The sequence below is a fragment of the Cibotium barometz genome, chromosome 51 (genome assembly GCF_041138505.1).
Source record: "Cibotium barometz isolate CiBa-2024 chromosome 51, ASM4113850v1, whole genome shotgun sequence".
NCBI lineage: Eukaryota > Viridiplantae > Streptophyta > Polypodiopsida > Cyatheales > Cibotiaceae > Cibotium > Cibotium barometz.
The window spans coordinates 18,972,957-18,999,602 of record NC_141096.1 but is presented as its reverse complement, the minus strand read 5'-3'; the positions used below and the strand labels follow the sequence as shown (position 1 = coordinate 18,999,602).

The 26,646-nt window shown below is 41.1% G+C and overlaps 2 protein-coding genes across 2 annotated transcripts in view; both read left to right on the top strand.

The window, feature by feature from the left end:
* LOC147609394 (uncharacterized) overlaps window positions 1-14,362 on the top strand; it is a 39,000-nt gene extending 24,638 nt beyond the window's left edge. Inside the window, exons 5-6 of the mRNA XM_086787523.1 lie at window positions 13,404-13,517; window positions 13,678-14,362. Of these exons, the coding sequence (XP_086643649.1) occupies window positions 13,404-13,517; window positions 13,678-13,869 (306 nt within the window). The 3' untranslated portion in view covers window positions 13,870-14,362. The remainder of the gene's footprint in view (window positions 1-13,403; window positions 13,518-13,677) is intronic.
* LOC147609395 (uncharacterized) lies at window positions 820-3,285 on the top strand. Its single transcript, XM_086787650.1, has 3 exons — window positions 820-2,279; window positions 2,410-2,725; window positions 2,833-3,285. The coding sequence occupies exons 1-3, from the start codon at window positions 820-822 to the stop codon at window positions 3,283-3,285; spliced, it is 2,229 nt and encodes a 742-aa protein (XP_086643776.1).
* Window positions 14,363-26,646: the final 12,284 nt, after the last annotated feature.

Here is a 26,646-nt window from a genome sequence, read left to right as displayed (position 1 = left end):
GTGTTCACTCTCCCACACACTCCCAATGATTGAAATTAAGCAGAGCAGCTCTTACTTTTGCTATAATTTCTGGTCTTTTTGTTGAAAACCTTGATTTCAGCTCTCCTTTCTGAAGTTGATCCATAGGGGAAGCTTTCCCAGGGTTCCCTTTATCCTCTTGAAGACTTTTGTCACGAAGGATCGCTACAAATCGAAGATTTCAACATTCCAAACGCTTCCATCGCAAAAACTTCCGCTATCATTAACTTTACTTGCAATTTGGTAAGCTTTGATGCTTAAATATGGAAGCAAGTAGCAAGAGGGGAGAACTGGACTCCATGTTCATATACCATGTGTCGTGTTCTCTTGTCCTACGTGCTCTCTTGCAGATTGTTGCTACCATGTGTTGGTGGAACAATAGAGAGCAGAAGGTAGGGAACATGGGCACTTGAGAGCATAGTTTCCAGAAACGGCGTTTCTGGAGCACCGAAACGCCGAAACGTTTCGGAAACGTTTCCAGAAACGGAAACGGCGTTTCTGGCTTTTATTTTTTTCCAGGGTTCAAAAACCCGCGTGCTCTCTTCGCCGGCATTTTTCGCTTCTTTCCGCCGCCTGTTTGGAGCTGCTCTAGCCATCTACCTTGCCCTCTACTCCTCTACCTCCACATCAGCCCTCTACCACGCCCTCTACCTCTCTACTTGGGGCCTCCACCTTTGCCATCTAAGCTCTACCAAGCAAGAAGGAGTCACACCTTGCTCGCAGCCTGCAGGACCAGAAAAACAGCCTCCACTTCTCGAATCTCTCCGAGTCTTCCGACCTCGAACCGCACAAGTAAGTAACATGGCTCGGACTCCGGATCCTTTTTGGCAGCATGTGGAGCAAGTGGGGGCTTATGCAGGATCTGGTGGCTCCAGGAAATGGAGATGTAAATATTGTGGGTTGGTCAAAACGGGGAGTGTCACCCGTGTGAAGGACCATCTTGCTCATGTTCCAAACAAAGATGTAGGGCCATGCCCCTCTGTTCCTCTAGATGTTCGAAAAAGCCTTGAAATGTGGAGGCAAAAGCGTTTTGCCGTTCCCGAAGAGGAAGTATCTACAGCAATGGGTGGTCAAGAGCATGAAGCTGGTTCAAGTCAAGCAGCAGCAGCAAAGAGGGCCAGAGGCAGAGACACAGGATCAGATTTCTCCTCTACCTCAGTGTCGGGTGTGCATGCAAGGAGGACTCCTTTGCCAGGTGATGTATCACATTCACAAGACACCCCTCCAAAAAATACTGTACAAAGGGCTAGCATCCAAGCAGGATTTCAAAAGCAAGCAATTGCAGAGGCAACTAGGGAGCTCACCCGGATGTTCATACGGTGTGCCATTCCCTTTCATGTGGCCAAGACAAATCAATGGAGGAAGACCATGAGGGCCATCAGCCGCATTGGATGCGAGTGGGATGGCCCTACATCTGAGGCTCTGCGGACACGAGAGCTAAAGCGGGAAAAATCATGCATAGAAGTGCAGCTAGAGCCCTTGAAGGAAACATGGAAAAAGTATGGCTGCACTATATTGTGTGATGGGTGGTCAGATGTACGCAGGAGAAATGTATACAATGTTTTGGTGTCATGCTGCAAAGGCACTATGTTTTTGAAAGCCATTGATGCCTCCCTCCCAGGTCTCACAGTTACAGGTGCATTTATTTGGACACATATAAGGGAGGCTATAGTGCAAGTTGGGCCTGAGAATGTTGTGCAGGTGGTGACAGATAATGGAAGTAATTGTAAGTCTATGGGCTCTATGCTAGAGGATGAATTTCCAGCCATTGTGTGGACCCCTTGTGCATCACATAGCCTCGACTTATTGATTGAGGACATAGGTCAAATACAATGGGTTGAAGCCATCTTTTGCACCGCACGAAGCATGGTGAAGTTTGTGAAGAAGAGGCCAAAAGTCTTGAGCATGTATCGGGCCTACAGCACTCTTGAGCTATTGCAGCCTGCAGCCACCAGATTTGCATACATGTTCATTGTGCTTGAGAGACTCCTGCGAGTCCGCAGAGAGTTGGTACGCACTGTCTACTCAAATGAATGGCTAGAGTGGGATGAGAGAGAGAGCCCCAAGGCAAGAGCTTTTGTGCGTGATGTCATGAGAGAGGAGTGGTGGGTAGAGGTTGAGGGGTTGATCAAAACTCTCAACCCCATCTACACAGTGTTACGCATTACAGACATGGAGGGCAGTACTCTAGGCCTTTTATACGAGTACATGGACAAGATTGGGGAGGCTCTCAACAAGCAAGACTACTTGAGAGCAGAGCAGTAAGTCTCCTCAGTCATGGCTACCCTTGCTTTACTTCTTATCTTTATTTTACTCTTGAGTCTTTACATTGGTCTCGACTCTTGACTCTTGTTTTTTGTCCTTTTTTATCTTATGGTTTGATCTCTAAAGGGTTGATGAAATCAAGGCTGTGTGGAATCGGCGATGGGATTGGTTTCACAGGCCGATTCATGCAGTAGCACATGTATTGCATCCTTTGTGGCGAGATGAGGAGCAATACGAGAACGAGGAGCAAGAAGAAGGCTTCATGACATACATGAGGAACTTGACATCTGGTAATGTGCACATGCTGAAATGTATAGAGGATGATCTCTTGGCCTTTCGCAACCAGACAGGGAGCTTTGGTCGAGAGACTGCAAAGCTTCGAGAGACTCAGCTACAGCCTGTCTCATGGTGGGAGAAGTATGGAAATTGTGCTCCCACGCTGGTAATTCACTACCCTTAACTACAGTTTACATAGTACACTGTACAATGTGCATCTTTCTTGTTTCCACTTAGTTCTAATTTCTAATTGTATGTGCATTTCAATAACAGAAACGCATCGCCATTCGAGTGCTCTCACAGGATTGCAGTTCGGGTCCATGTGAGAGGAATTGGAGCACTTGGGCCCTCTTCCATACAAAGAAGAGGAATAGGCTGAGTACCGCTCAGCTAGAGCGGTTGGTGTTTTGTCATTGCAACCTCCAGCTCCTTGAGAGGAATGCTCGACATCCGGAGCCTTCACAGGTGAATGTGGATAAGATCGACATCATGAGGGAGAGGTTCATCCCAGAGATCCCACAGAATGAGCGTGATATGTACACCTTGCTTTATGAGGAGCTGACAGTGCCGAGCCACAACACCCGCTGCACCACCCATTCTCAGAGGCAGAGGGGGGGATCCATCGCTTCCACTTCAGCAGAGGCAGAGGACCATGATCCTACCATTTCTTCATCTGAGCCTGACTCTCATGAGTCGGAGGATGACTCCTCCATGGATGATCTTTGAGGCTTGGAAGTTGGCCTTTAGGCTTGAGCCTTGGGGCCTTGGCCCTTGGCCCTTACCTCTCTCTCTCTTGCTCTTGCCTCTCTCTCTTGTCTATCTAATATCTATATAAGAGCAAGGCTACAAGGCTACAAGCACACACACACCCCTTCAACTTTCAAGACTTCAAGTAACTCTCTCTCTCAACTTTCAAGCTTCAAGCCTCAAGCTACACTCTATGAGACTTGAGTGTATCTAGTATCTACTCTCTCTAGTCTCTCTCCCTCAAGCTTCTTCTAACTTGGTAGCTTCCAACTTTCAAATTTGTGCTCATTTTGATTTAAATTTGTGCTCATTTTGATGTACTTCCAAAGTAGAATAAGTGTAGAGGGCTGTGATTAGTTGGTGTAAGGTGTGACCAAGATACATTTGTAGTCCTGCTTTGTACACGGATTGCAATCCCGATTGAAACCTTTGCTTCCTTTCGGCCTTTGGTGACATGCATAAATGGAGACACCTCCAAAAGCACTTTCCAAAATTTTTGCACATATGCATTCACTGTTTTTCCCTCATTCTGTTTCACCCAATCCCACTTCATTGTTATTTCATTCAATGCATTGGGAGACAAGAATTGGGCATTGAATCTCTCCTTGAACTCTTTCCATGATCTAACAGGATTTGGTAAGAGCTTCTCCGTGAGCCACCAATGGGCAGCAGTGCCTTTCGTGAACATACTTACCTATTGGATCATGGATTTTTGAGTGATATCCTCATCACCAAAAGCAATATCAAACTGGCCAATAAAAGCAAGTGCTTTTGATGCATCATATTCCCCGTGATATGCGTCAAACTTCTCAGATTTATCTCCATTTTTGAAGTCACAAGACTTTGATGCATTAGCCTTCATCTCAACATGTTTTCCCGCATGTTTGTCCATTGGGACAGCCCCTATGATTGGCATCATTTTAGGAACAAAAAGTGATGCATTAGGCATGGATACGTGTGCCCTATAAGCATGAGGCATGGCTGGCCCTTCTTGGTGCATTTTCACCCATAGCTTCTCTCTCATGAACACACTCGAAGGTATGAGTGGCACAAGAGAGATGCGGAATACCTGTACCAACAAAAAATTGCAGTCCAGGTTGCATGTGTTGTGCATGCACATTTTCAGCCGGCAATGGCATTTGACATACATTTAACCATTGCCATAAACATTGTATTCGTCACGGGCTACATAGGGTACTCCTCCATGGCATGAAGTTGTATTCTTCACGGGCTACATAGGGTACTCCTCCATGGCATGAAGTTGCCGATAGTTCCTCTCCAATAGCATGTGGATTCATCCTCTGAGTCATAACTTCAGGCACCTGTGGGGATACCAAGGCATGTGGGATGGTTGCCTTTTCTGCATAGGCATCCTTGGTACGAGCCAAGTATGCACATGCTACATCCCTCGGTTGCATGTGCAACTCTTGAGCAATCATTGCCATTGCATGATCCATATAAGAACCAAAACCAAGATAAAAATGGTTCGAAGGCTGAAAATAAGTCTACCAAGAAACGTCCCTTCAAAGTGAGAGACTATGGTCTCACTCTGGAGCAGAAAAAGTAATATATGAGCGAGGTGAAATGCTTTACTTGTGGTAGCATTGAGCGTATTGCAAATGCACGCCTAAACAAGAAGAAGCGTAATAATGCGAATGCATCAAAGCCCAGTGTGCATATGGTTCCGGATGTAAAGGGCAACACTTTAAATGATTGCAAAGACAAGGTTGTATGTAAAGCTTGGGAACATCTTAAGGATCAAGCCGCTTTGTTCATGTTTGATGATTGTGCGACTGAGAACTTCATATCTACACAGATGGCAACTGCTTTGGGTATTAAAGTGGAGCACATGGGTTCTCAAATTTGTCTTTGTTGGTAGAGAAGTGCAGGTTACGCCTATTATTGGGAAGTTGCGCATACACATTCAAGGCGATGTGGATCATGAGGACTTTTTTGTGGCACCTTTGAATGGCTGTGATGTATTACTTGGAAAGCCTTGGCATACACGCATTGATCCGTGCAAGGCTTACAAGACTAACAAGATCACCTTCATGCATAAAGACGGAGAGCATGTGATTAATGCTGGTGAAGAGAGTGATACCATTCCCCTTGTATCTCATGTATAAATTAAGAAAGTAATGAAAAACAGTGTTTTTGCATACTCAATCTTGTTATACCAATGATGTATTGCATAGCATCTTTATGTGCTTGCCTACAATTGAAATTGCATGCTGTTTTTATGCTTGCTTGACCAATGTGTAGTTCCGGGTAAGGGGACGCCCGCCCGTTAACTGTGCGAGTGAAACTGTCTGCTGACATGGTTATGTGGCATGTGACAGGTGTTGGTCAAAAACCTAGCCTTAGAAATTAGCACTAATTTATAAGTGAGTGTGTACACACTTCATTAAGTTTTGGGCGACCAAAACTCACTTATAAGTTATGACCAGCCCTGTGTTTGCACACATTGATGTCCCGAGGTACAAAACCTAATGCCCACCGCTAATACCTTGTCCCCTTTTGTTAAATCCCCACGGATCCCCTCATGATCGATCTTGGTTCGAAACTCGAATCCTGCAAACAAACGAACAATAAACAAGCAAGGGGGTGCAGGCCTGACTCACCTCCCAACCATGACAGCCGTGGGCAAGCCCACAGTCTTGGCTGTCCCCATCGAGCCACGAGCTGAGCTAACTAGGATGACGTACCGACCAATCTCCTCCTCGCGATGTCCCATACCGCCATGAAGCTGTCCTCGCGGGCCTCGAGACTGCTGCCGGCCTCGGCTGCGTAAAGCAGGTGCATGTTTTCACTAGATCCAGGCTCCAAGACCATAGAGCTCTCACAAACTCGCGAGACTCTCTATCATACAATAACTAAACCTTGGCCACCCTTTTATAGGCTCTTGGCCGGTCATCGGGCGTCCACACTTGGGTGCCCACCCGTCCATACTTGGATGCCCGCCCGTTAGTATTTCCCTAACTCAGCTCGTCAATCAGCCTGCCTAGTTCCAAGTTTCCCCAAGCCTCGAAACTAGTCTTGCATGCGTGTAGCACACGGTAGATACACACTGTGCACATGACATACTTCCCTTTCTCTAAGAGCTCACTCCTGAGCTCACTAAAAAGCCAGGGTAATCTCTCTGAAGAGTAGTCAATGTCTCCCATCTAGCGTCCTCCTCAACACGATCCTTCCACTTAATCTTGTATTCCGTGATAAGCGTATTGCGCAATCTTCGTTCACGAAATCCAAGAATCTTTTCAGGTTCGTGCGGAACAAATGTCATGTCCTCGACATCTATAATTTCTTGAGGAGTAGCTAACTGATCTGCTCCACCCAGTACTTCCTTAAGTCTACTGACATGAAATACAGGATGAACTTTCACATGAGAAGGCAAATCCAATTCATATGCACCTGAACCAATCCGTCGTGTAACACGAAATGGTCCACAGTATCTAGGGGATAATTTCGGAGATCTACCTGTCCGTAAAGTCTTGGAATCTTTCGGAACTCGCAAATACACTATCGATCCTTCAGAGAACTCTCTAGGTGAACGATGTCTATTAGAATAGAACCTGTCTCGGTCTTGAGCACTTATAATAGATTCCTTCGCAACTTGTAACATTTCTTGCATATCTTGTAAAAAATTACGTGTTGCATCATGCTGAAGTCCTGAGAATCCTACTGTAACAGGTGATCTAGGTTGAAAACCATACATAAGCATAAAAGGACTAAACCCTGTACTCGTATGCTTAGTACTGTTATATGCAAATTCTAACATAGGAAGATATGTTTCCAACTTCTCAAAAACAAGTTTCCAAAAATCACTCGTAAACTTAAGAGTCTCTATCACTGACTATGTCTTGCGGTAACCCGTACAGTCTAAACAATTGCTCGATAAACTGCGGAGCTAATTGCGTAGCTGTAATAGTCTTCCGGGTCGGCAAAAATCTAGCCATTTTTGTCAAGCGATCCACCACCACAACCCAAATAGAATCGTGGCCTTGATGTGTTCTTGGCAATCCGGTAATAAAATCCATGGAAATACTTTCCCATTTATTACCTGGGATTTGCAAAGGATGCAACAACCTAGCCTGTCTAAAGCGTTCAGCTTTATTTGCCTGACAAATCTGACACTTGAGAACATAATCTTCTACATACCCTTTCATCTTCAGCCAATAAAAAGTGTGTTTCACTAATGATAGTGTCCTGTGTACCCCAGGGTGTCCAGCAGAAGGGGCGTCGTGACACTCCTTAAGAATCTTGGACCTAATGTCCGGGATCTGTGGTACACAAATTTTGTCATTACGGAATAGCAAACCATTCCGAATCATCCACTGGCCTCCTGCAGCCTGAATAGTAGACTGCTCAGTCATCGAGTCTTGGTCAATCAATGAGCTCCCGTCCTGGATCTTCTGCCAAAATGGACCAAAATAACTATCAGTCTTGCAAAGCCCTCTCAATGACTGAAATAAGTCAGTAGAAATCTCGGTGAACGACAAAGTATTCACCTCTCTAATCCGACTAAGCGCATCTGCAATACTATTCATGGACCCTTTCCGATAACGGATCTCAAAATCAAAACCTTGCATTAACTCTGCCCAACGAGCTTTCCTTCCTCTCAAATCATCCGCATCACACACATACTTGATTGACTGATGATCAATCAATACCACAAACTTGGAGTCATATAAATAATGTCTCCAAACCTTGAGAGCATGAATTACAGCATAAAGCTCCTTCTCAAGGGTTGGCCAACGAGATTGAGTGTCGTCTAGCTTTTTACTTTCAAAAGCGACCGGTCTACCATCTTGAAATAAAGCAGCCCCGATAGCATAGTCACTGGCATCAGTTTCAAGAACATATGGCCGACTAGGATCAGGCAATGCTAAGATAGGTGCTTCCTTGACTTTATCTTTCAAAAGTCTGAAGGCCATATCCAAATCGTTATTCCAAGTGATAGGTTGATTTGACTTATGTCCACGACCTTTCAATAAGTCGGTCATCGGTAGTGTGAGCTGAGAGTACTCCCGTACAGATTTTCGAAGAAAAACAACAAAACCGAGAAAAGAACGAAGTTGTTTCACTGTTCGCGGTATAGGCCAGTCCAGAACCTTCTGAACTCGGTCATAGTCAATGCTCAACCCATCTCGAGTGATCTTGTGTCCCAAGTAAATGATGTCGGTCATAAAGAACTCACATTTACTCAACTTAGCATATAGTCGATTCTGTCTTAAAATAGATAAGACAATCGTGAGGTGTCTGACATGATCCTCAAGAGTACGACTATAAATCAAAATATCATCCAGGAACACCACCACAAATTTTTCCAAATGTTCACGAAAAAGATCGTTCATCATTTGTTGGAAAGTGGCTGGAGCATTGGTTAACCCAAAAGGTAATACGAGAAACTCATAATGGCCATACCTAGTCCGAAAGGCGGTTCTTTCGACATGCCTTTCATGAATAGGTATCTGGTGATAGCCCGTACGTAAATCTATCTTCGTGAAATATTTCACTCTTGCTAACCGGTCAATCAGGTCATCTGATCTAGGGAGAGGATAACGGTTCTTAATGGTCAGCTTGTTTAATCGCTTGTAATCTATACACATCCTCCAGGTATTGTCCTTCTTTCTTCTAAGTAACACAGGTGTATCCCAAGGTAATTTACTTGGACGGATTTGGCCTATCCTCAAATAATCTGCGAGTTGTTTAGCCAACTCATCTTCCTCGGCTTGGCTCATCCTATAAGGTGGACTATTGACAGGATGAGCACCAGGGCTCAATTCAATACGATAATCTACTGCCCGTTCAGGTGGTAAACCCGATGGCAGTTTCTTAGGAAATACATCTTGAAATGAATCAAGTATCTTTTGTAATTCTTTGCTTTCGAACACACTTAATTCATTTACATCCATGGAAGAGATGAGAAAAGAAGAAAGTGGAATCAATACACAATGGAAAGCGGTATACAAAGAAGAATTCATTATATTTCCAAAATCAATTGTATTTACAAGAGGTCCCTGAGAGGGATGGATACAATCACCTAAAATACTATACTCGGTGTCCCTATGCTGAAAAGAAAAAATATGACTAGACCAATCTATCTGGACGTCAAGAGTCTTAAACCACTCAATCCCTAATAACAAGTCTACATTTTCCAGATGCATAACATAGCATTCCAGAGTGTCTTTGTAGTCCTGAATCTGGATTGGAAGCATCTCCACCTTGCGATCCCAAACTTGCCTTCCCGCAGGTAGACGTACCTCATAGGTATGGTCGCTGAGTGTCGTATCAAGACTCAATTTCTGCACAAGTTTGTAGTTAACAAAGTTATGCGAACTGCCAGGGTCTAAAAGAATGTGAATTTTATGGCCATTCACTTCTCCATAAACTCGGAGAAGATCATGCAAGCCAAATACGTTAGAATTGAACAGACAATCAGAACAAGTACTAGGGCGAGAAAGTACAGTAATTGACGTACCTGTCAAAGACAACTGGTTAGCTACCTTTGGCTTGGATCCTACGTTTGACTTGGTACCCTTTTGCTTCGGGCACTCGTTACACATGTGTCCTTTTTCTTCGCAGATAAAACAACGTCCTTCCTTCTTGAGCTTTAAAGCCCTAAGGAGTCGTTTCTTCTTCGCTGGTGTCGAACTTGAATTCTTCGAAGGTTGGTCCGAAGACTTTCCCTCTGTCGTGTTAGCCATAGGTGCGGAGAACTTTCTTTTATGCTTGTTCTCCTGCTCGGTAACGGGTTTCGACTTGGAAGAGACCATCGTATCATCATAGATACGAGCTGAATGAATGGCCTTGTCCAATGTTTTACATTTGTTATTTTTAACCTGTAATCGGTACGAGTCTGGTAAACCAGCTACGAAAAACCCCAAAAGAGTAGTGGGATCCATCTTTGTAGCTTTCATCTGCAAGTCACGAAACTTCTGGAGGTAGGCCTCATAAGTGAGGTGCTGCGAGGTGATGGTCAAAGCTGAAAACCGGGCAACAACATCGTAATCATCCTCTTTCTTGAGGAATTTTTTCTTGAAGATATCTTCAAATTGTGCCCAAGTCGTTGGCTTAGGGTTGAGTTCCTTTCACCAAAGCAAAGCTTTGCCGGACAGAAAACCTGCTGCTAAGTGGATCTTCTTTCCATCATCATATGGATGAAACTGAAAGTGAACTTGCCACTTATGTAGCCACGTGTCCACGATCTCCTTGGTTCGCTGCTTTTGCTCGCCCCCGAACGGTTCCGGAGTAATGTTGGGGCCTAAAGCTGAAGCCAAGGTATCCATACCCGAGAAAGTAGAGAGGGTAGTGGTCAAGAGAGCGATGGAGTTCTGCAAAACTTGCATCTGGGCAGCGATTTGTGCGTGACGTTCCGTCGAAGAAGCTTCGAGAGCTACTTTGAACTCTTGGAAATCTGATTTTGACACAAAATCGTCAAAAAGATCGGCATCGGTATCTTCCGTCGAGCCGGCAAACCTTCGCGTACCACAAGGGGCTCCAACTCTAATTCTTGGGTCGACATCGTGAAGAGGGGACGTGGAGAGAAAATTCGATCTTTGCACAACAAAAGTGCACAGGAACTTGAGAGCTTGAGAGCTTGAAAACTTGAGAGATGTGTGGCAAGAAGCCCACTTGAGGGGGTTTATAAAGGTTTCCCAAAAGCCAAAAATCTCCAAAAGCTAGGCTTAGCTTTTGCTTTGCTTTTGTGTTTTTTTTTCTTGAATATATATATATATATATATATATATATATATATTCTAAAGGCTTAAAAAAAATAAACACCTTGGAAATCTTAGAGGAGGGTTCTTTTAAAACTAAAATAAAAAAATAAAAAAATTAAACTAAAAAAAAAACCAAAAGCTAAAAAAAACGTAAACTTTCCTTAGTTTTTTTTTTCCTCTCCCCTTGGATTCGCGCGTCGGTGAGCTGCCGGCGCATGCTTTTCCTCCGGCGGATGCTGACGTCGAGTGCTGCACTGCCAGCGCTTGTCTGCAAGTACCTTCGATGCCTGTGCCAGTCCGCGTAGGCCTGGGCAGCACGGCAGCATAGCTCTGGGCGCCTGCCGGCCTGGCCTGGGCGCCTGCCCGCTTGGCCTAGGCGCCGCCTGGGCTGGTTGCGCTAGCCTGGCCACAAGGCCACGTGGCGTGGGCGCCCGCCATGCCTGGCCTAGGCGCCGGCCTGGCCTGGTTGCTTGGCCGCCTAGCCTTAGGCGCCTCCAGCCGCCGGTAGCCACCGCCTGCAAAATTTGCTAGTGCACATTCTGCTAGCCGCCAGTGCATCGTTCACAGAAACGCTCTCTCTCTCTTGTTCAACAAAAAAAAAACAAACGTACTTTTTTATGATTTCTCTTCCTGCAGTTTATGCGACTGCACAACAAAACAGGCCTCTTCTTTGCAAAGCAATCAAGCCTACTTAGACTACCATCCCCTCCATCAACATGGGTGTCTTTGATGAAGAAAAATACATACTAAATCTGAAATATGCAGTATGCACAGAAAAAACAGCAAGTTTTTAACACATACCGTTCTTCGATCTCTTCTTCTCTACCTACCGACTTGCTCGTTCTCAAGGTATGCTCTGATACCACTGTCAAATCCCCACGGATACCCTCGTGATCGATCTTGGTTCGAAACTCGAATCCTGCAAACAAACGAACAACAAACAAGCAAGGGGGTGCAGGCCTGACTCACCTCCCAACCATGACAGCCGTGGGCAAGCCCACAGTCTTGGCTGTCCCCACCGAGCCACGAGCTGAGCTAACTAGGATGACGTACCGACCAATCTCCTCGTCGCAACGTCCCATACCGCCACGAAGCTGCCCTTGCGGGCCTCGAGACTGCTGCCGGCCTCGGCTGCGTAAAGCAGGTGCGTGCCTGCACTAGATCCAGGCTCCAAGACCATAGAGCTCTCACAAACTCGCGAGACTCTCTATCATACAATAACTAACCTTGAGGCTTGGCCACCCTTTTATAGGCTCTTGACCGGTCATCGAGCGTCCACACGGTAGATACACACTGTGCACATGACACCTTTGTACAAAGGGAGCAACCAGACAAGTGTCCGCTCTAGCTTGCACCACAAGCCACTTGTCCTCTCTACCTGACACCTAGAGTGGACAACTCACCATCTCTCTCTTCCCTCTCTCTCTAGAAGTAGGCGTCCCCTTCATGAGGCCTCTTTGGCTATATTTGTGGCATTTTCTCCTTCCCAACTCTATATCCAAGCTTGCTAGTGTGTTTTCCAAGCTTCCAAGAGTGTTTCCAAGTGGTGCACTCTCCCACACACTCCCAATAACTGAAATTCAGCAAAGCAACTCTTATTTTTGCTATAATTTTTGGTCTTTTTGCTGAAAACCCTATTTTCAGCCCACCTTTCTCAAGTTGAACCATAGGGAAAGCTTTCCCAGGGTTCCCTTTATCCTCTTGAAGACTTTCGTCGCGAAGAATCGCGACAAATTGAAGATTTCAACACTCCAAACGCTTCCATCGCAAAGACTTCCATTGTCATCAACTCTACTTGCAATTTGGTAAGCTTTGATGCTTAAATATGGAAGCAAGTAGCAGGTGGGAGGAACCGGAGTCTATGTTCACATACTGTGTGTAGTGTTCTCTTGTCCGAGATAGATGGTAGGGAACATGGGCACTTGAGAGGGTAGTGTGAGTTGCAAGTCTAAACCGACAACTACATTGTTTGCAATACTGTATTCCTATGCATTGGTATGGAAATCTGGTCAGAAATGCCCATAACACTATGTACTTGATTCTCCCAAGATCAATATACTTTATTTGAGGGAGGGGCCGACCGTTCCGGCTCAGTGTGCGTCTCTTGTCAATTCAGCAAATTACTTCTTGTATTGAGCATGTTGTCCACTAAATCTTGGTGTATTTAAGTGTATTGATTAGCATTGTGTTCAACCAAGTAACAACTCCCTTGGCGAGACATTCTTTTATCATATCCATGCATGTAATTTTGAGTAAAACATTTCATGTGATTGTTATGGGGCAGGCTGTACAATCAAAGAGGCTAGAATAGTCAACTACCCCACTTAAAGGCTCACATATTTGACTACTCTGTGTGTGTCGTCTATGCATCAGCTTCTTTCCAGAGCTCTGAGGAGAAATGACTCAAAAGTGCTATATGTGGCATCCGCTGCGCTTTTACCTGTCCAGCCAGTGTTGGTGTCAGCTTTTCATGTTGGGTTGATGGAGGTAAAAAAAAAATCTGCTTTGTCACGTAGTATTACTTGTGGATATCCCCATGCGGCATACCTCATGTAGCACAGTGTTGCATTTTTTACTTCATATATTTCTCTGTTATTGTGTGATTTTTTGGTCATCTTTTTTAACCCGAAATATTTGACTTGTTTAGGTAACTTTTGCACAGAGGGCGCAGACACAGCCACATTTGAGAAAAGCTTATGCCTTGCACACGGTTTCGTCTCTTGTTGGATGTGCTCTGTTTGTGGCAGACGATGTGTTCCCGGATGCACCTTTTCTGCATGCAGCGTGGCACTTGGCAGCTGCCATTGGTACTGCAACTTGCATCAAGCTTCTGGATTAGGAATATGTCTTGAGAGAAGAAGGCTTATATGGATGCACATGATGATTAGAACAATTGAATTTTTTGCCCTGAAGGGGGTGACTTGTTAGAGATTTGATAACCTTCTATACCTCAGATAGCTTGTATTTCTTGGAAGCAACAGAAACCCACACATGCTTCTATCCTTGGCTTTGTTCATTCAAAGCCCAGGAGCAGGGGACATGGTTTTCAAGCTCTTTCTGAGTGTTGCGATGCCATAAAGAGAAATGGGGCAATTTGGCGAGAGCCCTCGTTTGAATAGAAAAGACTAGATGTGCCTAGTCAGGCTAGCAGTTGCCCGGAATGTATGTAATATACAACTTCTGTCAACTATTTTCAAACCCATTCATTCTTCAATCAAGTGGAACCCATCATATAAAGTACTTGGGATATTATTTGCCACCATTTGTGTAAAGGACTTTGATAAGCGATGTATATTGGATAGATTGGAAGGTTGTAGGCAAGTTTTTTTATGCATCTCTGATTTTTCATGTTGGGACTGCTTTGAATTGACTGAAATTGGAGAAAAAATGCAAGGGTTTTGTAAACTGTTCTATGTGTAAGTCAAGTTTACTAGAATGCATGGAAGATGAGGAGTTTGAATATACATGGGTGTCTCACATCCATCTTGTGCATGGCCTTAGGAACCTAGCACACTAGCCACATCACAAGAACTCACTCTCTCCTTGAGCTGACTCATTTCCTAGCTTAGCTACATTGAAAGTGGTACATACCAAAAATTCATAAGCAATTCAAATTCCGCAAGGCTTTTTTGTGGGCATCCCCTAAAAGAGAAGAATATAGGCAAAATAGAAGAACATGGTAGGGTTTCATAGGCAATTCAAAGCATGATTGGGTTGCATGAGTCATAGGTAGCAAGGGGTATTTGAAGATGTTTATATAACCTATCTATCTATGTAACTATATATATGAACGATTGACCTATCTATCTATGTATGTATACTTGCATGTGTATGTGCCGATGCTCCAACATAATGTGCAGTAGCTTTTGTCAGGTTCTTATAACGAACTTTGGGATTGTCTCTTGAGAAGGTAGATGAGACCATGATTACAACAAATTCATAGCAAATTTGGTTGGTCTTGACCATGAAAGCAAAATCAGAGGTATTTTCTCATTTTCAACACTTTCTTGCTATGGTTAAGAATGAAACTGGCTTAAAAGTCCAAACACTTAGTATAGATAGAGGGGGAAATATATGTCTGATGTAGCAAGTGGTAGGACATACAATATTGGACATAATCAATGTGTTGGTATATGGTAAATGGTGCCATCAAGGAGAGAACAAGAAGTTTTTGATCGTGATTTTGGAGGAGCACACCATGGGCAAATCAGGGGGTAAGGCAAACAACAAGTAACATAAACATCCCGTGCGAAGGTGCAAGGAGGTCAAGACCACCTCAAAGGAATACATGCTCAACCATTGTGGGAACTGCAACCACCGCATGCAAATTTGGTTTTTCAACAAGCTATTTGAATCTTTTTAAGCACGTCCACACCTATGTGTCCATCAACACGGCATAGCATGTAACATGCTTGTTGAATGTAAGCGTTCGTTGATTTATATTCTTACAAAGAGGGTTTTTAGTGCTACTTGTTAAAAAAAAACATATTTTCCAACCAATCAAAATAAGGACAACTCTTAAATCTATCTAGTTTTTGGTTCCGAAATCTCTACTATATGCTCTTTTTATAACTAAAATATATTACAAGTTACTTCTTAAAATAGGGCCACTTAATATCTAGGCTGATTTTTCTTGATTCTGGTCGGTACAAATACACTAGTTTGCCATTTTTTTCACACACTGGAAATTTTTACCTAGAGGGTCTAATGCTTCTAGTAGTTTTGGTAGCTTTGGGTGCGTGAAAGTAGTCCTCGGATGCCAAAATGCAACCTATTTTTTGTAGAATGCTTTCTGGAAGGAAAAGACAATAATAATTTGGAATTGAAGTGTGAAGAAGAAACATAGACCTTAATAAGAGGAACATGAGTCATGTTCATACCTTTTTTGGATTTTTACAATTTGGGAGATATTCTCGAAAAGTATTGGCTACTAACATCACTTTTTAGACTATAAAAAGAAAAAAGAAAAAAAGAGATCATCTATATTGGGTTGGGATCACATGTCTCGAGTAAATAAATGCGTATGAACAAGCAAGAAAAAGAAGGTATTTACTTAACTCTCTAAATTTTCATGTTTTTGGATTGAAAGGTAAAAATAAGGAAATAGTGCTATTTTTGTGTATGAGTTTTTGTCGCTTCTTGTGGGATGCTTGATTTTTTGATTAGTTTTGATAGATTAAGTGTGAGAGGGAAAGGGAGAGAGTTTTTGTGATTGTTGGGATTCCGGCCAGCTTCCAGAGGATCACCCTCTGAACAAAGATAAGATGCTATGGTTATTTAGCTAATTATGTCTTATTAATTGGTTATGAGACAACTATATAAGCTTGGAAAATACGATGTCCTATGGAGATGTGTGTGAGGATGAATATATACATGTTTTGGAGGATGCACACTTTGGAATTATTAGAGGATGCACACAAAGTGCTACAAGTAGGCTTATGGTACCTTGTTTGGTGATGTCAAAGAGTTTGTTAAAGATTGTGATGGTCAAAGATTTGTTATCCGCACACTAATCCTATCATAGTGTAACAATATTTTGAGAAATGGGCAATCGTCTTTGTAGGACTTATTAGTCCTTTTGCCCAAAGTAAGATATATCATAGTGGCTACAAACTACCTCACGAAGTGGCAAAAAAGCTAGAGCCACTAGAAAATATGATGCTTGTGTACCACTACTAAATTCCAGATTCGGATGCCCATTGGAGATTATGAGTGACCAAGCGTTCACACTTCATCAATGAGGTCATCAAACATTAGTTGAAAGGATTTTTGGTGGTACATGGAGAACCCTTACCTTACTACCCATAAGAAAATATACTGCTCCTATTGCTTCTCTCTCTATGTCCTGTTGTTCCTACTCCTCTAACTTTCCTCTTACTGCTACTACTACTACTCCTTTGCATCCTCTTGTATTAAAGTTATACCCTTGTTGCTCTTCCTCCTTCTCCTCCTCCTCCTCTAATGCGACCAATACCTCTCCTCCTCCTACCAATCCTACTCCTCTTCCTACTACTAGTCCTTATCCTCCTTGTCTCTAATGCAATCAATACTTCTCCTCCTCTAATGTGATCTATACTTTACATCTTCCTCCTTTGATGCAACCAATACTTATCCTCCTCCTCCTCCTCCTCCTCTGATGCGGTCAATGCTTCTCCTCCTACCATGAATCCTCCTCAGCCTCCTTATCTTACTATTTCTCCTCCTTATCTTCCCTTAGTATTGCTCCTCCTCCTCCTCCTCTTATTCTATTACTAAAACAACTCCTCCTCCTCCTAAAACTCCTAAAACTCCTCTTACAACTCCTCCTACTCCTCCTAATGTTGCTATTATGTCTTTGCCTTTTCTCATGCTACTAATTTTCCTTTGCATCTCCTTATATTTGTGCCAGTCTTATTATTACTCTTGTCCTCTTCTCCAACTATTACTATTCCTACTTCTCCTACTACTACTATTCCTACTATTTTTTCTCTCTTGTACTCCTTTTATGCCTCACCCATTACTCTTACTACTCCCTTATGCCTCTCCTATTGGATATCAATGCTCCACCCTAGCTTATGTTTATACAATCCCCATTATGAGCTCATCATGGTAGCCCATGGTTAAAAAAAACTTGGGTGCCCTACATCCTCGTAATCACACGAGAAGGTGGCCTAGGATGCTAGATGGGTTGGATTATATTTGGCACACTGCTAAATAGGCCACATGTTACATTAGACCATTATCTCATAATGATCCACACATGGAGTAGGCAGACTTTACTCTTAGACACCCACCTATCCTTTACAAGGCCCAAACGGGGCCTAAGATGACCTTAGATGGGCGTGGAGGTTCGAGTATACACCGTAAATGATAGCACCAAATATGATAGCAAACCTATTTGGTTAAATTATGGTCTCATGTTGCCACATACTGGCCTATATAGACACACGGTTGGCCCCTTCTCCATGCACTTCATACTCCCTAGCTTCCACTAAAAAAATAGCCTCCATATTAGGAGTTTCAAGTCGGCCACCATCAAAGCTCCCTTTATAGGAGCACACAAGTGTGTGGGCATCTTTGCCATCTATTATACCACTTCAATGATATAATATTATTCCCTACCTCTCTTATTGTAATTTAAGTTTTAAAGTTTTGTGTCGTGAAAGATCTTACTTTTTGTGAGTATTCTCTTGTATACATTGCATATCGTATTCTCTTAACAGTATTAGAGATCCATCTTGGTACAAAACTTCTTTGCTAATTGCTATCTAGAAGACCTTTAGGCATCATTATCAAAACCCTTCCCACCACCATTTGGTGTTGATGGAAAGCTTAACATCACCAATTATCCTCTTGAAGTTCAATTGTATACTTTTTATGAGTATTCTCTTAACAATATTAGAGATCCATCTTGGTACAAAACTTCTTTGCTAATTGCTATCTGGTAGGCCTTTAGGAGAAATGGCATCTTTATCAAAACCCTTCCCACCACCATTATCTACTAGTAGACCTTTAGGAGAAATGGCATCTTCATCTAGTAGACCTTTAGGAGAAATGGCATCTTTATCAAAACCATTCCCACCACCATTTGGTGTTGATGGAAAGCTTAATATCATTAATTATCCTCTCTTGAAGTTTAAGTTTAAGGCTATTCTTTACTCTTATGAGCTTTGTGACACCATCCCATTGGTGTTGATATTCACCCCCCACTAATAAGGGATTTAAAACAGAACCATATACCACCTATTGTTGACCTTGTCCAAGCTTGGAGACAAAGGGATACAGATACTCACTACACCATCATTATTAGCATGCAAGATAGCATGCTGATAATGACCATGGTTCAACATGTCTTCATGGCTTTAGAAGAATAGGCTTTGTTTGTAGAGCCAGTACGACATCATGAAGCCCTTAAGGATTCATAATCTTGAAAAATCAGCTTCAACAAGAAAAGTTGAATGAAGGTGAAGAAGTAGTGGAATTAAAGATCTACATGACCATAGGTGGCTCTAAGAACTGGCACGAGTTCTCTATCCTTGGATCTCATTCATCAATGTCTAAGGGTATTACCACCTAAACATGATGTTTTATTACATTTTTAAATTTTGGTGTTAGGCCTACTCCTTTCACATTTGAGGAGTTTAGCTCATTAATTTGGGATAAGGAGATGTTGATGCAGAGTTACAATGGTTGTGGTAAGGCTTGGCTTTTTTTGATAATATAAAGAACAAAGGTAAGGATTCTTACTCTTCAAACTAGAAGAAAAAGGTTGAAGCTTTTCTTAAGCTTTTATTGTATAATAAGTAAAAACATATATCTAAAGAATGTAGGAAAAAGCAAGTAGACGCCAAGAATGGCACTCTAGAGACTAAGGGAATCTGGTCATGTTGTAGAAATAGAACTATTTATCACCATTTAAGAAGTGTGCATAATGAGATAACTAATGATGTAACACGATAATTCTTAGATCTCATCGACAAAAGATCTTCTAGGCACATGACCAATTGCAAGGATTGGAATTTTCCTCCCTAAAGCCTATGGGGGATGACATTATGGTGGTAGTTGGCAAACGATGCAAAGGTTTAAGTACTCTATTTCACTTATGTCTAAAGAACGTTGTACAAAACGTCTTTCAAATATTCTTTAGGTTCCATATGCGAAGAGAAACCTCCTTTCTATTACAACCATCATGGACTGTGACTTGCAGGTTCACTTTGACAAGAATGGTGTAGTTATTCTTGATGGAGATGACAAGGTCATTGTAAAGGGTACTCAAAAGGGTACTCGTAGTAGAAACAACTTTTATGAGATTTCACCATTTGGTAGTAGTAAACTTTGGCATGAAAGATATGGGCATCTCAGTATGTAGACTCTTTGAGAGAGGTACTTCAGCATATGCCACCAATCTTTGATAGTTCAAATGTGGGGCAATCTCTGTGAAAAGTTGAGTACAATTGCACTTGGAGGTTCTTCCTTTTTTTTTTTCACATTGATAGATTACAATAAGAAGTATTGGGTATATTTTCTTAAGAAAAAAACTCAAGTCATTTGATGTCCAAACTAAACTTCGATTGTCTCATAGTGTATTGTCTATAAAGGCAATGCTCCTTGAGGCTCAAACTTACACTTAAGCCGTGCATAGTCTATGTTATGTGAAGGAAATTTCCTTAGAGGCTCAAACTAGAGTTTGAGCCTCTCATATTTTATCATATGTGAAGCCTATTTCCCATGGCTCAAACTAGATTTTGAGCGCATTGTGGGTGATTGCCTTCAAATAGATATTGTATGAGAGAGTCTCAAGTGGTAGTTTTAGCTTCTACGGATGTCATTTTCACACAAAATAGACTACAAGAGGCTCAAATTTGACTTTGAACATCAAGGATAATTTCCTCAAACACAATAGAATCTAAGAGTTCCAAGAACATCATACAATTATAACTATCATGCAACTACAATGTAACCACATCATCTCTTTAACAATATCTTTATAGTCATGTTCATTCTTCATCATTGCTCTCAAAAAATAGAGCATTTAATAAGGATTTAAAAAATGGCACTTGAATAAGTGCGAAAATTCCTAAATTGTCCTTAAGTCTCAAGATTTTGGAAAGTTTAAGGAATAGATTGCATTAGTTAAAACTAAGTCAAGAAAAAATTGAAGCAGCTCAGAAAATATCAAGGAGGAGAATTCACGTCAGTTGAATTCTTAGATTTTTACAAGTAAAGAGATAAGGTGGAAACTCACCACCACCACTCACACTCCATAGCAAAATGGTGTTGGAGAGTGCAAGAATTGTGTTATTATTGAGATGGCAAGTAGTATGTTTAATGGTAGGAATCTACCTAAATCCTTTTGGTTGCATTAACATGGATGTGTAGATTAGTGAAACAAAGGCCATCAAAGGGATGACTCCATTATAGGCCTACTTGGGCAATAAGTAATTGGTACTAAGTGGGTTTACATGGCAAAATATAGATCTAGTGGCAAAATATAGACCTGGGGACCTTAAAGGTAATTGGGACTAAGTGGGTTTACAAGGCAAAATATAGATCTAGTGGTATAATATAGATTCGATGGTTCTTTAGAAAAGTACAAGGCATGGTTTGTTTCCCAAAGGTTTGCACATGTTGAAGGTTTTGACTTCCAAGGAGACTTTTGCTCCTATAACCGTGTTAACTACTAATCCATACCATTCTTGCATTAGGAGCACAAGGTGTGGCTTGTTCTCCAAAGGATATAAGATATAATTTCCTCTTGAGGAAGAGGTATATATGGAGCAACCACTAAGGTTTGTGGTTCTCAATTTTGAAAGCAACGTTTGTAGGTTATGGAAAAAGGCACTCTATAGACTGAAACAAGTCCCACGAGCATAATACTAGAGGATTGATGATTATTTTATGAGTATTGGTATCTTACATATCCCTTCTTAGTTGCAAATTTATGTCTTTTGTGAGCAAGGAAAGTATATAGTCATTATTCTCTATGTAGATGAGCGGAGAGATTGAAAGTCCCTTATACACAATAGGTAACACAATGTTTATTTTGTTGTTCTCAAAAAGGGTTCAAGCTTGTTCATGTAAAATTTTAGCTATCCTTGGGTTTTGGCTATAGAGGGAGGTGCTCAATGGGGCATGGTTCATCCTCTTTCTCCTTCGGTTTAGGTTCAGTTGTGTGGGCTCTTAGATTCCCATTCATCCAGTCTAATAAGTCTCTTAAATTTTGTAAATTTCATTATAAAAGAGAACTTATTGGAACTTTAACCTCTGAGGACAAGAAGGCTATGAGGCTTGCTATGTCCAACAGGGGCGATACTCACACTCACTAGTGGGTACTCACTGTGAGGTGGCCTAGGACGTACTAATGTGTAAGGTATGTGCATTGATCCTTCCCTATAAGGCAGTGCCTTTAAAGGGGATGAGATAAAGTCATCGCTGATCACCTTGGAGAAAATGTTGTATTAGCTATGGTGACCCATGGCTAACTTTCACCTCCCACTAAGTCCTCCCCCACGCTATCTAGCAATGTGGAGCCTAGTTGGATTGGCTCCAGAGGTAGAGACTTTAGAACTAGTTCTCTTTGTAGCCTCTTGAAAATGGATACAGGTTTGTTTGAGGCCTTGGGAAAACTTTGAGGTTCCCTCCTTAGGTAGTCTATGATTAGCTCTAAGGCAGGGTCTAGGATGCAATCAAGCAGGGTTAGTGGTTCATACTCCACCACTTCTCTAGCACTGGCTCTAGTTCGTTCGGCTTGTACCTTCCTCACTTGCTCTTGGGCTTGTTTTATTCTCTCTTTCTCCAACATGGGGTTGGACTACTCCTTGAGTTTATTTGGAAGGTTTTCATAGTCTACAAGTTAGGAAGAGTAGGTTTGAGTGGGAAATCGCTAACTATCTCTGGCAATAAGGGTCTTGCCACGTTTGCATGCTACTTCACATGCCACATCATGGAATGATGTCATGTATCCTTCCACATCATCCCTTCACATGTCAACCCATGTAGACATGGGGAGTAGCCACATCAGCCATAGTGGTGCTACGTGGTAGGGCCGATGCCATGTGGCATACCACACGGCACCTTCTCCACCCTTTTCATTAAAATTTTTAATTTTTATAAATTTTAAATTAATTAAATATATATTTTTCTTTTAAAGATAACATCATACATGAGAAATATACATAAAAATATAAATTTTAAAGAATAAAATATTTAATCTATAAATATTAAAAAAAATTTAAAAATAATTAATTTTAAAGATTTACATTTTTTAAATTAGGAAATAGTAAAATTTTAAAAATTATCATGTTAATTTATTTTTAAAATTTAATATTTTATGAAAATATTATTTTATGTAGAAAAAGACTTTGAATAAAATTTAAAAAAGTATCTTATGAAAGAAAATATAGTTAAATTATCAAAGAAAATACAAAAAATATTTTTAATAATTGTATTTAAATATAATAAATATATAGATTTAAAAATATTTATCTTAATAATAGATTTCTTTTTATCTATATGTTTATCTTAGTTATCGAATCAATCATGTACTATATTTAGATAGAAAATACAATGAAATGTGAAGTGGATAAGCTAATTTTTGTATATAAGCATACATCTCTAGTACTATCCCATCATTGAGCCCTCACAATTATTTTTCTCTTAGATTTCTAAGAATGGTTCTCAAAGTTGTAGAAGTCAAAACGTGATAGAACAAGACTTCCCTGCATTCACCAAGCTTAAGAGGAGGAGAGGAAACTAATGCTCATGAGAGAAAGAGAGAGTGGAAAGAACATCAACGAGTAATATGTACCATTGGTAACAATCCAAGCCTTATCCATTCTCTTCCTCTCCCTCTACCCTCTTGTCTAGCACTATCCCTTAGTTTTGATAATCCACATGATCTACCCCTTCCTCCTTCACAAGACTGCATAACCTATGCCCATACAATCTTCTAATCCTACTTCAATGACCTTATGCCTCTATCACAATCATGTATGCTTGATGCTTGATCAATTCATCCAACATGGCAGAGTGCATGATGCTTTCTGACATTGGAGGTCAAAGAGAGAGGAGTCCTAACACAATGGTGCTATAAAGTATTCGTCGTTCCTAGAAGAGGAACTATGCTTATGTTATGGTTGCTCAGACGGCTTGTTGTGGTAGCCATAAGTAGCTCCCAAATGAAGGTTAAGGGGAGTGAAACATCTCACATCCTTCACTTAGAGTTAAATGGAAAAGTTTAGATGCCAATAAGGCTAGTGCTTTGTGGAGGAGTAGTGTTTCTAGGGCTAGGCAAGATCACCTACTAGATGAATCTACTAGAGCCTTAATAGAAAGGTTTTTGGGAGAAGAATTATCGCATCTCAGTAATTTCAAGAAAGCTTTGTAGGCACAAGAGAGTTATAAGAGAAGTGTTCATTTACGCATGGTGCTTGCTTTCTTGAAATAACCCAAATTGAGTTATATTCTTAATTTGTAACATCATTTCGAGACCTTAAAATTGGACAAAGTTGATTTAAGGAGTGTATGCCTTGGTTCATGTGGTACTCAATCACAACAACACGATACATGTTGTCATTACCATGTTGAGTTCTAACTATTTTATGATGTATTCCATTCTCGTAGTGGGGGCATAGAGAGAGTTGCTTCATCGTCATCATGATTTCATCCACTCTCTTTTGTGTTCACACAAACAAACAATCTCCATTACCATATGATGCCTTATGTGGAGAGCACTTCCACATCATGTGGTTCACTTACACGCTACAGATGGTAGATCATCTTGATGTAAGTGACCAAGAGATAGTGACATGGTGGTGCTATGAGTATATGACACATCAGCTCTAGAGTGGTAGGTAGTCCAGGAAGTTGTAGCTTCTTGCGGATAAACATACACCACATTTTCACTTTATAGTGACATTTAGGGAGCAATTATACGGCACTCATTGTGCGCTAAGTGGCAGGATCATTAATTTTAAGCATGCTTGATAGAGTTTCCTATTGGTGTGATTGTCTCTATGATCGATTTTGCACATTTATATCTTTTCAAGAGATACAATCTGAGGATTACCTTCTTGGAGTAGGTAATGGTCATATTTCATATTATTTATTTCATATTTGAGCTATATTACATAATTGATTTTTGTGACCTAATCACCTCTCCCCCTAAGCTCACCAAGTTGCCATTATGGTTCACATTAGCTATCGACATGTAAAGGCACATGTGGATGGAGTACTGGAGTACCCCTAAGACCCATGCCATTTTTCGGGAGTATCATTTGACTATTCTTACATGACGCATATTTTTTGCACTATTTTCATCTCCATAATGATTTTTTACAAGATTACGGGATCACATGGTGACAATGATGGGTTTGGTCGGAAGATTGTAGTGTAGAGTTCAAGTCAGCATTGACAGTTCTATTGGCTCTATAGATGTGGCTCTATAGATGGTACTTATAATTCTTAAGAATCCATAAATAACCTAAATTTACTAGAACATCTTAAAGAAAACAATAACCAAGACTTATTTTTATAGGTTTATAGGTGTGCAGTCTAGTATCACATGGTGACAATGATTTTTTACAAGATTACGGGATCACATGGTGACAATGATGGGTTTGGTCGGAAGATTGTAGTGTAGAGTTCAAGTCAGCATTGACAGTTCTATTGGCTCTATAGATGTGGCTCTATAGATGGTACTTATAATTCTTAAGAATCCATAAATAACCTAAATTTACTAGAACATCTTAAAGAAAACAATAACCAAGACTTATTTTTATAGGTTTATAGGTGTGCAGTCTAGTATCCCAAAGTGATTTGGAGCTTCTTTGAGACTGCTCATGGAAAGGATGAGCATGATGGTGTAGGTGTTTGTGAAACCTGCTTTAAGATATCATTAGTTATGATAAAATATTGTGAGTGATTCACACAGATACATGCCAACATGAGTGGTGTTCCGACATTTATGTGGGAGTGCAACCTGATCCTATTCCTCCTATGATGCTAGGATTGTTAAGAGATTTTCTTAGTGTGTGAATGGTGGCCTTATTAATCGTAGAGTCCCATATGATTATGACATAGTGTTAGGTACCTTTTGGCTTGCATTCCATTGGAAGCATATGCATGGTGACGGTCCCGCCATGATACACACACGATGGTTTGCATGCTTTTATGGTATAGTATGGATGGTGATTGGTCGAATTGTGCCTTGGGAGAGGATAAGAAGATGCATGGATATAAACAATTCTCTTTCCTAAGCATCCTTCACGTTCAGTGTTGTCTATTAAGCACGTTGATTCGATGTTCATGGTGGCCAACTATGATGAGCTAATAGATTTGCTCAACATGAGGGTGGTGATGTATTTTTCATCATTTTGTTGATAAGGAAAATAGAAAGGGGGTATCATACTATCTCATGAGTTGCATAGGCCAAAGTGCATCCTTGACCATGGGTTTTCTTTTGATGCCCACAGTATGATTATGGCAAGTTAGTTACAGTGGGAGTTATAGACATTTAAGTACTCTTATCTAGTGGGAGTTATAGACATTTAAGTACTCTTATCGAGTACTTTGTATATGATCATGCTTACTCTTGAGATCAAGTATTACAAAATAAAAATGAGATCTCTTCTATGTTTTCGACTTTGAGTTGATGACCGTGAGAGGATTTTTGAGCATTTGAGAGCTAGAGAGGGTTCTAGTGACTAGATCTCTATCATGATAGCAAGTCTACATTCCATCATAGTACTTTTATTCATTGAATGTTTATACTTTTAGAGGCATTTAATATTTGTTAACATTGACGTTGTCTTTTGACTTGATTTAATATTTATACTTTATTAGTGTACAATTGATCTTGATGAGCATTTTGTTTCGTTGATCATGGCTCCAACTAAATGTCTCTTTTATATTTGCATACAATCTATGCTTTAAGATTTAAATTTTTATTTGTTTTCCCTAAGATGGAAAAGTTTAGTCACCACATCGGATGATGTTTGGGTATGATAGCATGGGAAAGAGTGGGATTTTTCAAGGCCTCAAGGACATTGAGAGACTTGAAAAATGCACACTCGGGATTTTTAAAGGCCTCAACAACACTGAGAGACTTGAAAAATGTGCACTAATGAAACTTTACAAG

Bases quoted from the DNA above. Each gene is read 5' to 3' on its own strand.
- LOC147609395 (XM_086787650.1), top strand. From the start codon at position 820: ATGGCTCGGACTCCGGATCCTTTTTGGCAGCATGTGGAGCAAGTGGGG. The intron at 2,280-2,409 runs GTAAGTCTCCTC...TGATCTCTAAAG, and splicing joins GACTACTTGAGAGCAGAGCA to GGTTGATGAAATCAAGGCTG. The intron at 2,726-2,832 runs GTAATTCACTAC...TTTCAATAACAG, and splicing joins GAAATTGTGCTCCCACGCTG to AAACGCATCGCCATTCGAGT.